This window comes from Glycine max, chromosome 3 (genome assembly GCF_000004515.6).
Source record: "Glycine max cultivar Williams 82 chromosome 3, Glycine_max_v4.0, whole genome shotgun sequence".
Classification (NCBI taxonomy): domain Eukaryota; kingdom Viridiplantae; phylum Streptophyta; class Magnoliopsida; order Fabales; family Fabaceae; genus Glycine; species Glycine max.
In genome coordinates, this window is record NC_016090.4 from 30,701,146 (window position 1) to 30,714,839 (window position 13,694).

Here is a 13,694-nt window from a genome sequence, read left to right on the forward strand (position 1 = left end):
AATATTTATCTTGCTAATTACAAACTTACGGATATTAAAAATTAAAATTAAAATATTAAAGAGGTTAAAATTAAAAAAAACATAAATTTATAGTAAGAATTAAAAATGAAAAAAAAAACTCACAAAAATCAAAATTTAAAAAGAATAAATTTAAAATAACTAAAAATCAATAAAAAAATACTTATACTAAAATTAAAAAGCATAAACTTACAGGATAAAAACATATTTATGATAGAAAAAATGAAAAGAGTAAAATGGTTTTTAATACAAGAATCTTGGGACCTGCCTCCTTTGCAGGGAAATCATGATCCCCAAGTCCTTCGTGCCCGAAAAGAGCGTGCATTGTAGCCGTTACAATCACGCAAACACCACCCAACTTTCCCATTTTGCCCCTACCGACTATTAAAAACGACCTCCGTGTCATCCTCCTTCATCAACTTCACTTCTCTCTTTTTCCTTTCCCAACAAAAAAAAAAACCACACACATTCCTTCTTCCAGCCCTATAAGTATCACAAAATTCCCCTACACATTCATTCTTCCATCGTTTTCTCTCTCTCTCCCTCTCTCTCTCTCCCTCTCTCTCTCATACTTATTCTCCCTCGCGCGAAAGGTATGACCTAACTCCGAATCTCCGTTGAATTTCCGTTTCGATTTTCTCCTTCGTATCACTTCGCGCTCGTTCTCTCTCTCGATCTGTTCGAATCTCGCCGAGATCTGACCGCGTCCATCTCAGATCCGCGCCTTTTCTTGCTTCTTTCATTTCTCGATTCACTCACGCATTGCTCGATTCCGTTGCGTTGAAATGAAAATTCAGCTGGATTTTAATTGATTCGGCGATTTTTTTTCGTTTCTTAGTTTTTTTATTCACTTTTTATTTATGATGTAATGGTTCTGCTAAGTTTTGGTGTCGGTTTTGGTTAACGGCAATGACTTGTATGAAATTGCGTAAAGGTTTAATGTTAAAAATTGAATGGGAGTGTTGCATGTCTGTGTTGTTGCTGCTTCTGAAAAATGAAAATTCAGCTAATTTTTTAAAATTGATTTGGCAGTTCGTGATCTTACTTTCAGTTTTGTGGTGATTTTTCCATTGCTTAGTTTTTTTTATTTGTTCCTTTTTTTTTTCCAGTTTTGTGGTGATCATTCTTGTGCATGTTAGTGTCTGAGCTGTTGTTTTGGCTTCTTTTCTATAGATCTAAGTTTTGATTCCGGTTTTGGTTAACGGCAATTCCTTGCATGGAGGTGTAATAGAAAATTAAATGAGTATTGCTGTCTGTCTTGATCTGTTGCACAGTGAATGAGACTTGTGAATCAGCTGAAATTTTTGGTGAATTGATCAGCTATGTAAGGATGTGAGGATTTAGAATATTATATGTGAATTGAGTGAAAAGTTTAATGAAAATTTAAAGGAGAGTACTGCATGTCTGATTTAGACTATGCAATGCCTTGCATGAAATTGAGTGAAGGGTTTAATGGAAAATTGAAGAGAGTATTGCATGTCGGTTTTGATTTGTTGAATAGTGAATGAGACTAGTGAGTGAACTGAATTTTTTGGTGAATATATCAACGATTTAAGGAAGTGAAGATATAGAATATTATAGTGCATATTAAGATCAAATTGCTCTTTTTTTTTTTAGCAGAAGTATAACCATAATTTAATGGAATTAGTGCAATGGCTTCTTTGCTATATGGAACTTAAGCTTATTAAATATGATGTTTTTTTCTGGAATGTGTTAATGAGTAATGAGAAAAAACGAATATACTTGTATAATAGGTGCATGATTCCTTGACGTAGATAATTTCTCTTTGACTCATCTTTGTATATATTTGTGAATTTTTGCCTTTACAGATAAACACATTTTTAGTTGCAACTAATGGGAACTGTTGAAGCTGCAAACAAGGTATTCATGGTTATTTCACATGTGGATTCACTTCTAGCTTTTTTGCATTTTCACTGGTCATTTTTTGAATCAGATTAAAGTGAATATTTTTCATGATTCTTTTACATTCATTCAGAATTTGAAGGTTTAAACATTGAAATTTTTTTTCCTTGATTGGGCAATGCTGGTGCTATGTCCAGCAAGATATAGTTTTTTTTCTTCTTTTCGTAAAACTAATACAAGCTTTAAACTTTGATTTATAACCTTTTCTTGTGTTGTGATGGTATGAATTTTTAATGTATATTTTGACATACTTTTTTTAATCATTCATTCTAGGATGCAAATGGAAGCCTCCTAGAGAAAAATCCTACAGTTGTTTTTGTGTTAGGTAAGCAGTTATTGATTAAATTTGAAGTTAAGGATCTCCAACTCTCCATAGGCTTCCTCCCTCTAAATGAGTTTTCAATCAAATTCTGGTGCATATGAGTTTGTTTCAAATTGTTGAAGATGACCCCTCACTCTCCGTAATTCCATGTTATATTCCGTGTTCTACTCAATAATAATAGTTTTGGTCTATTGAAAAGTTCATTTGTAGTTTACTGGTAAGATGCTAATGTAATGCCGAATATTTAAATTTTAGTAAAATTATAATTATAATTGGACTGAGACTTAATGGGTTTTTAAGTTCCTTGATTCTTTCTTCATTGCTTCAGTTTACAATTTGACGAGATGTTTTGGAAAACCTGAATCTGCAGTTAATTGTTTTTTAGGTTATTTGCAGAAAACTGTTTATCTTCTAGACAAAAAATTGGCTGATGAGTTTGGAAGTACATCACAAATTTTACTATTCAACACTATTATTTTTTTTTTGAGTTTGTTAACTTCTACTTAACAGGCTTTTTAAATCCCTTAATTCTTTCTTCATTGCTTCACTTTACAAATGACGAGCTATTTTGTGAAACCTGAATCTGCGGTTAATTTTTTCTAGTTTAGTTGCAGAAATTTTTTGCCTTCTAGACTAGAAATTTGACTTAGTTTGGAAGTACAATACAAATTTTTACTATTCAACTCAACACTATTATTTTTTATTATTGAACTTTCACTTTGGAAAAGAAAAATTTGAAAGAAACAACATACTACTTGCATGCCATAAAATTCCTTTTGACATGATAAATCACACTACACATTTTGATGGTTTGACAGTCACACTGATTCTTACTTTTTATAAATTTCTTGCAATCACTAATTTAATGGTTTAGTTTTTATTGTTTAGCATGCATCATTTTTTGTTGTGTTCTCTTTTCTTTTGAAGAGTGAATTTATTTATCCATTTATGTCTAATGTGTTCATTGGAATTTACAGTGGATTTTTCTGATTTCTAAGTTGGTTATTGATCTGATAATGATATAGGTGGCCCAGGCAGTGGAAAGGGTACCCAGTGTGCAAATATTGTCGAAAATTTTGGGTATACTCACCTCAGTGCTGGTGATCTTCTGCGAGCAGAAATCAAATCTGGTTCTGAAAATGGGTGTGTTATATTCTTTATGTCTTCATGTTAATATGTTAGTGAAGATTTATAAACCTGATCTGGACTGACCATTTACAGTCTCTCTCCTGTCTGTATCAAAAACATCAATTGACTAGTGGTTCAATAGGTAGTGCACTTTCATTTTGTTTTTTTTATAAAAAAAAATTATACTTGTACAGGAAAAACCTATTTTTTGTTATAGAAAAATCACTTATCTGAATAAATCTCACGAAAAAAGACCTAGCACACTAATAATGAGAAATTTCAGCGAAATTATATTTTTGCAACTCTTGTTGGTACTAGGATTCTAAACTTCGTATCCCATTGCCCAGAGGCCCTTCGCTATGCGAAGGTATGGGGGGTACTAGGATTCTAAATTGAAAATAATTTCCAATGTACCAAAATGTTTTTTCCCACACTAGGTTTTATTTTTTCATAAATTTCATAGGACGAATCTCTTGTATTTCTAGTAAATAAAAGTTATGGAGGCTATGTGAATTATACCATGGGTCATAATGGCAATTTTGAACATATTATAATTTTTTTGGTTAGTGGAGGTCGCCTTGTAACACATGATGGTAGACCCATCACTCCTTTTGGGTTTTTGAGGGGTCACAAATTCAATATAATTACATTGAAGATTTTTTCTGTGTCTGGAGGATTGGTGGATGTGTTTTGTTTGCATCATTTTTTCAATGCATCTGGCTAGAGATTTGAGAGTGATGCTATAGTAATAGCAAGCTGGAATATCTTTTATTCCTGTTGTGGGGTGTGTTTTCAGGAGGTTTCATTTCATTGGTATTGCCCTATTTTTTTGTTTTTCTGAGTAGGACTTTATATTCTCACGTATTGCTTACCAAATTCTGGTTGCATTCAGTTCTTATATGTATCTCCCTATACTGATTATTCATTTCCAACTTTGACTTCTGAGCAGTGAGCACTATTGTTAGTCTAACATCTTGTATTGTTAGGCTTAAATAGTCCATATCATTTAGTATTAACAAATTTATTTCTTTTGTTTGACAGCACAATGATTCAGAATATGATTAAAGAAGGAAAAATTGTTCCCTCTGAGGTAACAATTAAGCTCTTACAAAAAGCAATGCAGGAAAGTGGCAATGACAAATTTCTTATTGATGGTTTTCCCCGCAATGAGGAAAACCGTGCAGCATTTGAAAAAGTGGTAATTGTACTAACTTTGATTTTCAATTCCCCCAATAAAGCTTGTTCAATTCAAATTATTCAAATATAGATAATTGTACTAACTTTGATTTCCAAAATGCATTATGGCTTTTGCAGACAGGAATAGAACCAGCATTTGTCCTATTTTTTGAGTGCCCTGAGGAAGAGATGGAGAGGCGACTACTTAGTAGGAACCAGGTTGAGTTTTTTTTTTTTTTTTTTTTTTAATTATTTGTATTTCCTTGTGCTAGTCGTCACTTGAGACTTTTTCTCAATTATAAAGGGTAGAGAAGATGACAATATTGAGACAATAAGGAAGCGATTTAAGGTTTTCTTGGAGTCTAGTCTTCCCGTGATTAATTATTATGATGCAAAGGGAAAAGTTCGCAAGGTAATTGATAGTTGTGCTTCTTCCCTACTTTTTATTAGTTGGGTTCCTTTGGTACTAAGGGCATCACATAAATTTTTCTTTTAGATTGATGCTGCAAGGCCTATCGAAGAGGTATTTGAGACAGTCAAAGGAATTTTTGGTCCAAAGAATGAGAAGGTAAATCACTATGTTCGCCTTATGTCAAAACTTTATATGTACAAGTTCCATTTTGTATCGAAGACAAAAATTGGGAATCATTGTCTTCCTTGTTAATTAGTAAGGTATATGACTGGATTACAATATGTTGTATACTATAATTTAACTAGTGATGAGTTCCTGCATTGCATGGATATTTTAAGAAGTTTAACTTTGTATGCATTATGATGCTTTTTTCTTATGCACTGCAAGAGAACTTTGTTTATCCTTCTCTTTATCAAAATTTATTTGTTCTATATACCATATATTAGTGATGGGATTCATTTTTTTTTTTTTGAAAATATAAAGATATAGGTGACATGAATGAAAGAATAGATGGGGATGTTAAGGTTCATAGAGAACAAAATTTTATTTAAAGATTAAGATTCATTCATATAGAGATAACAGCATAACTCAACTCTCAAGTACACTCAAATATGAATACAGTAAGCCCTGCTTGCTCAGCCCTTTCATGAAAGCTTTTAAACTTTTAATAGTGAATCAATTGCCGGCTCCTCAGCCTACGCTTTTGAGAACAAACAAAAGAAAAAAAAAATTATATGGTGCGTTCTTAAATGGCAAAGCTCGCCTTTGTATGTTAAGAAAATTGGATGAAGCCTTAACCCTCGAACATTCTTAACCCTGAAGTGCAATCTACTCTTCTGATCAAACTACTTCCTTTTGAATCAACTTTTGTAAAAAGTATAAACCTTAGGTTGTGCATATGTTAATATCAAGATTAGCAAACTTGCGATGCGACCAGTTAGATGCTTGTGGACATTGACTTCCTACCACACTACTTGCTGGTTTCCTAAGGAAAGTGTACGTTAAGAAAGAAGTTTTTGGAACTTTCTTCAGTTTCAACACCCAAGTTTAAACGGAAGTTCGAATAAAAATTTACATTCCATTTGATCCTTCTGTACCTGTAGTCTTTGCATCAATGCAATGACTGCTTTTTCGCGCTTGAGACACGTGAGGAACTCCCGAGAAGTATAAAGAGCAACTTAACTTTTCACTAGCAACATTATTTGGTCATCACATCAAATTCTATGATCATGCCATTTGAACTGCAAACTTTTCTTGGAATTGATTTTCATCTGTGGTATTTGCAGGCTGATTGAGCATGTTCACCTTCACTCCATGGTGGAAATTTAGAGGTAAAAGTTGTAACGAATGGTAAAAGATGGCATTTATTTTATGATGCGTTTTCCTGTACTATTTGGTCTTGAAACCTTTTTGATGCATTAGAAGTTTTCTCAAGAGGACGGGACAAATTTATTGTGTTGCAATTCTTCTATAGGTTTATCATTTTAAAGTTATATCCTTCCAAGTGGTAGGGCATCAATTCTTTTTGGATTTGCTTTTCGGATCTATGTCTAGGCACTCTATCTGGACAAGATAACATGAACAACCATCTTTTTTGTAATACTTTTAGATATTCTACTTGTATGGTTAGTGCTGAAAAGTAAAGAATATTCTTTCTTGAGTCATCCAAGTTGTAGACTGTAATTTTGGTTATATCATTGGATGGATCATGCTTATTTCATAAGCTACTTGGTCTCTTTTCTTTTCCTATTGAATTCAGATTTTTACGTAAAAAAAAAAAATCTAAATTGGTACTCAATCATGTTTTGTTAAGTTGGTGATTTCTCATTAACAATAAAGATCTTGTGCGTGAAAAGTAGCAATTTATTTATTTTATTTGTTTTGTACACGTTGGATTGAATAGAGTTTCTAAATAGGTGTTTGTGCTCATTTATAGTTATATGTGGATGCAATGCATGATGTTGAATTATTGTTCATCTTGTTTTTGTTTTTCAGGTCATATCAGTGTTGGCTGCTTTTTCTATTGTGTCACATTTTGTTATTAAGTATAGAAAATTGTAGTTTATACCTAAGGGTTTTACCTCTGTATTCTAATGTGTTATATCTTGTTGACTCATTCATTGATAATTGCAATAAAGATTTGTGTGGGATTATTTCTACCAATTTATATATTTACTTATCCCATTTATTATTCAGCTGTACTTTCAAAAGACGGCATAAATAGTCTGCACCTGCAGAGAATCTCTAGCCAGAGAAATGTGGTTTCATAATTCTGATTTTTTATAATGTGAAAAACTAGGCCTGAACCTGTGCTTTGCAGAGTTTTTTAAGAAAGATTCACAGAGGAAAAGAGTAAAAAGAGGTGAAAAATAACAAAAAAATTCCAAATTTATTTTCTAAAATGTATCTATTGCATTCTGGAAATTGAATTCAGCAAAGTTTTAACATTTAAAAAATTCCCAGATGTAATTTTTAGAATGCATTAGATACACTGAAATTTATATTCCAACAAAATGTGTTGAAATGCTTAAGGCTCACCAGAGAAGGAAATGAACAATAAAATATCATTTGGGGATCATTTGTGCACAAAAGAGAATGAAATTAAGGGGTGATGTTAAGTGCACCTAATATTATTGTTGGTGTATCCAATCCAACATTTTAAGTGAATGGGCGAAAATGTCCTTCACTCAAGTTGATCTGTATGAGTCATACGGATCAACATGATCCGTATGACTCATACGGATTAACTTAATCTGTATGTTTAAATTATAATTACGGATTAAGTTCATTCGTACAAATTATACGGATTAACCACGAACTCGCGTACCTTGACATAGGATAATTTTGGAATCAACAAAAAATATTGGATGCACTAACAATAGAGTTGGTACATTTAGCATCACCCGAAATTAAGATATATGAGAGTTGGAAGTGATGAGGGTGATCTTGAGAGAACTTCCAAAAATAAAAACTGGAAAAGAGGGGTGCAAATAATAAGACTTGACCTTATATGGGCTACTGTAGGCAACAAAGTTGGGTGTTACTTTGGGCACCTGGGACACCCAACACCCTTAGTGAAATGGCTAAATTGTCCTTGAGCCATTTAATATATAAAGGAACAGTGACTCGTTCGTACGAGTCACTTTCTTTCTCCTCCGCGCCGCTTCACTTCTTCCTCTTCCTCTGCTTCGTCTTCTTCTCTTCCTCTCGTTGTTCCTCTACTTCTTCTTTCTGCTTCATATTTCTTTGCTTCTTCTCACGCACATTGTTGCTTCCTCTGTCACGTGCCGCTTCTACTTTGTCTTCTTCGTTGCTGCTTGGTGTTGGTTGTTGTTGTTGGCTTCATCTTCTTCCAGGTAAGTTATCTTTTTCGTATGAATGTGTTGTTTGATTCATTGCTTTGTATTCATCTACTTCTCATGCATTTTTGGTTGATTCATTACTTTGTATTGAATGAATGTATTGGTTTGTTGTTGTTTGAAGTGCATCAATGGCGGAAACAATTTTTTTTTCAAAAAAAAAACCCATACGGATCAGCGGTTCATATGAATTTACGGATTGACAATTCGCATGAACCATATTGATCACTGATTCGTATGGGTTCTTTAATTTTTTTTTAAATTGAAAATAAAAATTTGTATTTTTTATATTGTTTTGTAGTGTGGTCATGTTTTGTAATATTTTGTGAAATTTGATAATGTATTAATTTTTTATTATGTATATGCTTATTTGGTCAGTGTTCCTTTTTATATTATGTTTTTTTATTATGCTGTGTAGGGATTATTTTTGCGATTTATTTATTAAGTATATTAATATTAGATTAGAGTAGATTAGATTAGATTAGATTTCTAAAACTAAGATTAGATTAGATTAGATTTTCAAAAGAAAAATTAGATTAGTTTGGCCAAAATATTAAATTAAAATATTATATTTATTTAACTTTAAAAAAAATTCAAACAAATATTTAAATTTGCTAGTTATGAAAAATATTTAAAATAATTTAAATTTGTTAGTTATAAAAATAATTCAAACAAAAATTTTAAATTATTTAAATTTGTTATTGAAACAAATATTTTAAATGTATAACAAATTTCTAAGTTATAAAAAATGGTTGAAATGAAATTTTAAAATATATAAAATTTGTTAGTTATAAAAAATATTGACATGAAAATTTAAAAGATTTTAAAATTGTTAGTTAGTTTTTAAAAATTGATTGAAACGAAAATTTATACGAAAATTTTGATGAAACCAAAATTTAAATTTTAAAATATGATTGAAATAAAATTTTAGAATATATTAAATTTGTTAGTGATAAAAAATTGAAACCAAAATTTAAAATACATTAAGGTGGTTAGTTTTGATACATGATTGAAAGTAAATTTTAAAATATATTAAATTTTGTAGTTAAAAATATTGAAACCAAAATTTAAAAATATTTAAAATAATTTAACTTAATTTTTTTAGTTTTATAAAATATTTGAATAAACATTGAAAATAATTTAATTTTGTTAGTTTTTCAAAAATTTGAAACAAATATTTAAAATTGTTAGTTAGTTTAAAACAATTGTTGAAACAAATATTTAAAATAATTTAAAATTGTTAGTTAGTTTAAAACAATTATTGAAACAAATATTTAAAATAATTTAAAATTGTTAGTTAGTTTAAATTTGTTGAAACTAAAATTTAAAATATATTAAAATTGTTTGCTTTCAAAAATGATTTAAAACGAAAATGTAAAAGATTTTAAAATTGTTAGTTTTAAAAACGATTGAAACAAAATTTCAAAATATTTTAACATTGTTAGTTTAAAAAAATGATTGAAACAAAAATTGAAAATAGTTTAACATTGAAAAAAAAATCACAATAATTTTAATAATATTGTGCAGATAATGATTAGAACTAGAGGTGTTGGTCTTGTTTTAGGCCGAACAATTGAAAAAGTTATGGGGAGGAGAGACACGAGTAACGATGATGCCCCCAACAGCGAAGGCCTACTGCATTTGCCCGTAGGCAGCGACAACAGAAGCGTGTTGTTGAGGATCTTCCTATGACTGCAGAGGAATTAAACGAAGAGTAGCCAGAAGCACCAGTTGAAGAAGTTGTTACTGATGTTGAGGGTTTTCCAGGCAGACCCATGACACATAAGTTCTTAGAGATTTTGAAAATCACATTGCTTTGAGAGTCTGGAATGAAGAGGTGTGTAATTTTTAAAAAACATAAAGCACGTTGTTTACAACTTAATAATTTTTTTTTTACATGATCGATATTATTGTTTACAGGAACGTCCTGAGCTGAAGTTATCTTCCCATGGAAGGAAGATGACTAGGTTCGAGAGACTTGCTCCAAAGATTGAAGGCCTTGTGGCTGCTAGTGGACTAAATTCTTGGATCGAATGTTCCCTAGATATGGGCGATCAGAGACTAATGTTTGCTTTTGTGGAACGCAAGCATAAGGAAACTAGTAGTTTCCATTTGCCTGTTAGAGAGGTGACTATCACCTTGGGTGATGTCGCGTCGTTGTTACATCTGCCTATCGTAGGGGCGTTCCACAGCTTCGAGCAACTTCATGTCGACGATGCGGTCGATATGTTGGTGGAATTACTTGAGGTCAGCGCTGCAAAGGCGAGAGCTGAGACAATTCAGTGTCATGGCTCTTATGTTCGACTATCGTGATTGCGAGACGTATATCAGATGAAGATTGAGGCATGTCACTAGATTGTAGCAGCGCGAGCGTATTCGTTGCATCTGCTTGGATGCACACTCTTTGCTAACAAGAGTGCCACACACGTGCACGTGGTATTCTTGGATGCACTGCGTGACTTGATGCATAGTGGGATTTACGCTTGGGGCGCTGTTGCACTCGTGCACATGTATGATAATTTAAATGAGGCATCAAAGAGTACGGCGAGGCAGCTTGCAGGATATATCACTCTGTTACAGGTTAGTTAAGATGTTACGAAAAATTCTTTTCATTGGTGTTGATTATTATATGTTGTCACCTATTTTAATAAATATGTTTGCAAAATATATTTAGTGTTGGATCTACGAGCATTTTTTGTCCTTTGGTTCCACCCTAGCTACCGAGGATTATAATGAGAGGAGACCGCATGCATGTCGATGGACCTCTAGCAAGGCACTGCCCGTGTCGACGTATCGCATGCGTCTGGACAGAATGACCCCAGACGTAGTGTGCTGGATTCTGTATGGTGACCATCGTTCATTTAGAGAATTTGAGGTCATCACATTTTTTGACCATCTCAGACGGGGTCCCTTGATGGTCATTCACCGACTGGAGAGGGTTGTATGACAATTTGGATACATCCAGACTATTCTGCCACATCCTGCTGCACCTTCGGTTTCTTATGAAGAAATGGATGATAGATGGATGCAGTTTAGTGACTACATTGCACTTGTAGGACAAATCTATGTAGTGTCTGACCAATGTTCGTCAGATTACATGGATTGATTCTACATGATTTTGCACCCATTCATGAGTTCAGCATGGCCAAAGGATCCTCCTAGAGTTCTACCAGTTCAGCAATATGACATATTTGTTGAACCAGATGTGCATCAACAACCAGTGGCAGCAACGACACCTGATGAGGCAGACGCTGATGCGCATCATCTTGGACATGCAGTGTTAATTAATATATATATATATATATATATATTGGTATCTTGTGTTTCTTATTTTCTTTTCTTTTCTATTTTATTACTAACAATTGCTATGTTTGTTTTTTTTCACTTGCTAGGATGGTCACAGATCGAGGCGTAGGCGGCGTACAGATGGTCATTGAAGTTGTTTTTTTATTTTCCTTATACATGTCTTTTGTTATTTTTTGAATAATTTATTTATTTCGTACATTTATATAAGGACAGTAACATTTGGTAGGTTTATAATTTTGGTGCCTTAATTACAGACACATTTTTTATTATGTGATACAAATTTTTGTCATCTGTTTATCGTTAATTAGTCGTTAATCTTGATTTGAGGATTAAATTAATTCATCCATAAATAATTACGAATGTATGTTTTTTGTTGCATTGAAGCATCATAAATCGTTCTCAAAGTTGACAACATACTATGAATTGCATTCATATGTTTTAAAAAATGAATACTACACGTACATACTGACATAGAAATGACTACTCAGTTGTTTTAGTTCTGATAGTAGCAATGCATATCTGATGTAAAATTAAAGCATGACACAAAATTGTTGTACTTGACAACACATAGACAAATTTGCACGCGTCTATTTTAAAAAAATAATACAAGCAGTCTCAGTGAACACTATCTATATATACCACACCAACACTCTAAAAAATTACACATTCTCACCCAATCCAACTTTAGAAACCCAATTTTACAAGAAACTATGACATTTTTGGGAGAAACAAGCAGTCAGACCATTGTCAACTCCAGATTAGGTTTTAGTTTTCCGAATGGATCAATTATTCACAACGAATCTGGTGTTTATTTCTAAAGTTTCACTTCGATACCCATTTAAGTACCTAACGATCGTGGTTTTGAAACGCTAAAAAGCAGAATGCACAATACCCTTCAACTAACCAACGATCAATATTTGGATGAAATTTACTACCGACAGCCATTCGTAGATGCAGGTAACCAATTTGGCTTTCAATGTATGCAATTAAAAATGATGATGATGTTAACACAATGTTAATGTGTAATGATCAATACTTGTGTTGGCTTGATTGAGTTATTATGCATCATTAGTAGAACACCAGATGATATATTAAACTTACTTCAAGCCACTATGACCCCTACTCATGATGCCCTACTATATTACAACGGGAGGTGGAACATGTCACGCCAACACGACTTTGTGGGTTACTCGTTCATATGAAAAAATCCAAAAAGATTTGACATTCCTTCAGGATGTACCATCGATGGACTGAAGGATGTGATCAAGTAAGCTGCACCTCAAGGGATTCTCCTTTATGTTATTCATGAATCACAAACAGTAAGGTGATTGTTTTTTCGACAACCAGGTCATTATGAGTATTTAGACAAAGTTATCAAATTTGAAATTATTGAGCTGCAAACTGACGATGACGTGTTAAAGGTCTTAGTAGAGTCTAACTACTGGAAATAATTTGGCCCAATAGAGATTTTAGCGATTTTTAGTAAACCGGTAATCAAAATGGAAGACGACATATCTCGGTCGGAACATGATTCAATGCAAAATTAGTATTAGTTAATTGTAGTTTTTGATGCATTTTATGTTTGTTTCAACTATGTTCAAGTTAATGTAATGTTTAAATTCGTTTCCATTAGCTAATGAAACCGTATCTTTATTATTTCCAAAGTACTTAATTATTTTCCAACCTATAAAAATAATGACCGAAAATAAATTATTATTTACAAAATGTCAACAAAATATTATTTACACAAACGTCGGTGGAAATAACATATTTTATGTTCATTGTTCACCTAAATCAACAAATTCAGTTTTTAGCCTAGACAAATTTATGTAACGCTGCATTCTACCCATGTACGGGGTGGGCCACTGCTTTGCCTGATAATGACAATGTGTATTCCATAACAACGCCAATGGTGGTAAAGGATAATGGTCTCATAAAAAAACCTATTACATAATGACAAACAGATTCAATGTAAGATAACCAACTACACTGTCACCACTTATACTAACATCATAATTATGCAATTACTTGTACAAAATAATTTCCATGC

General features: G+C 32.4%; 1 protein-coding gene and 1 long non-coding RNA gene across 5 annotated transcripts; both read left to right on the forward strand.

Moving 5' to 3' along the window:
• Positions 1-424: 424 nt before the first annotated feature.
• Positions 425-7,167, forward strand: LOC100500111 (UMP-CMP kinase family protein). 3 transcript variants are annotated; one of them, NM_001250029.2, is made up of 10 exons: positions 450-611; positions 1,848-1,899; positions 2,215-2,266; positions 3,289-3,406; positions 4,433-4,589; positions 4,706-4,786; positions 4,872-4,979; positions 5,064-5,135; positions 6,266-6,310; positions 6,975-7,167. In NM_001250029.2, the coding sequence occupies exons 2-9, from the start codon at positions 1,873-1,875 to the stop codon at positions 6,272-6,274; spliced, it is 624 nt and encodes a 207-aa protein (NP_001236958.2). In that variant the 5' UTR covers positions 450-611; positions 1,848-1,872; the 3' UTR covers positions 6,275-6,310; positions 6,975-7,167. The 3 variants fall into 3 exon arrangements, 1 of the variants encoding a protein (NP_001236958.2); XR_005890637.1 differs by having other exon boundaries at positions 426-611; positions 5,064-6,310; positions 6,975-7,132; XR_005890638.1 differs by lacking the exon at positions 2,215-2,266 and having other exon boundaries at positions 425-611; positions 5,064-6,310; positions 6,975-7,132.
• Positions 7,168-9,759: 2,592 nt separating this feature from the next.
• On the forward strand, positions 9,760-11,933 carry LOC102667630 (uncharacterized). Of its 2 annotated transcripts, XR_413557.4 has the most exons (3): positions 9,760-10,175; positions 10,259-10,918; positions 11,013-11,933. It is a non-coding gene; the product is annotated as an uncharacterized lncRNA (long non-coding RNA). The 2 variants fall into 2 exon arrangements; XR_005890843.1 differs by having other exon boundaries at positions 10,259-11,933.
• Positions 11,934-13,694: the final 1,761 nt, after the last annotated feature.

Coding starts and splice junctions, on each gene's coding strand:
- LOC100500111 (NM_001250029.2), top strand. CDS start 1,873: ATGGGAACTGTTGAAGCTGCAAACAAG. Junction 3,407..4,432: donor AAATCTGGTTCTGAAAATGG/GTGTGTTATATT, acceptor TTTGTTTGACAG/CACAATGATTCAGAATATGA. Junction 4,787..4,871: donor GACTACTTAGTAGGAACCAG/GTTGAGTTTTTT, acceptor TCAATTATAAAG/GGTAGAGAAGATGACAATAT.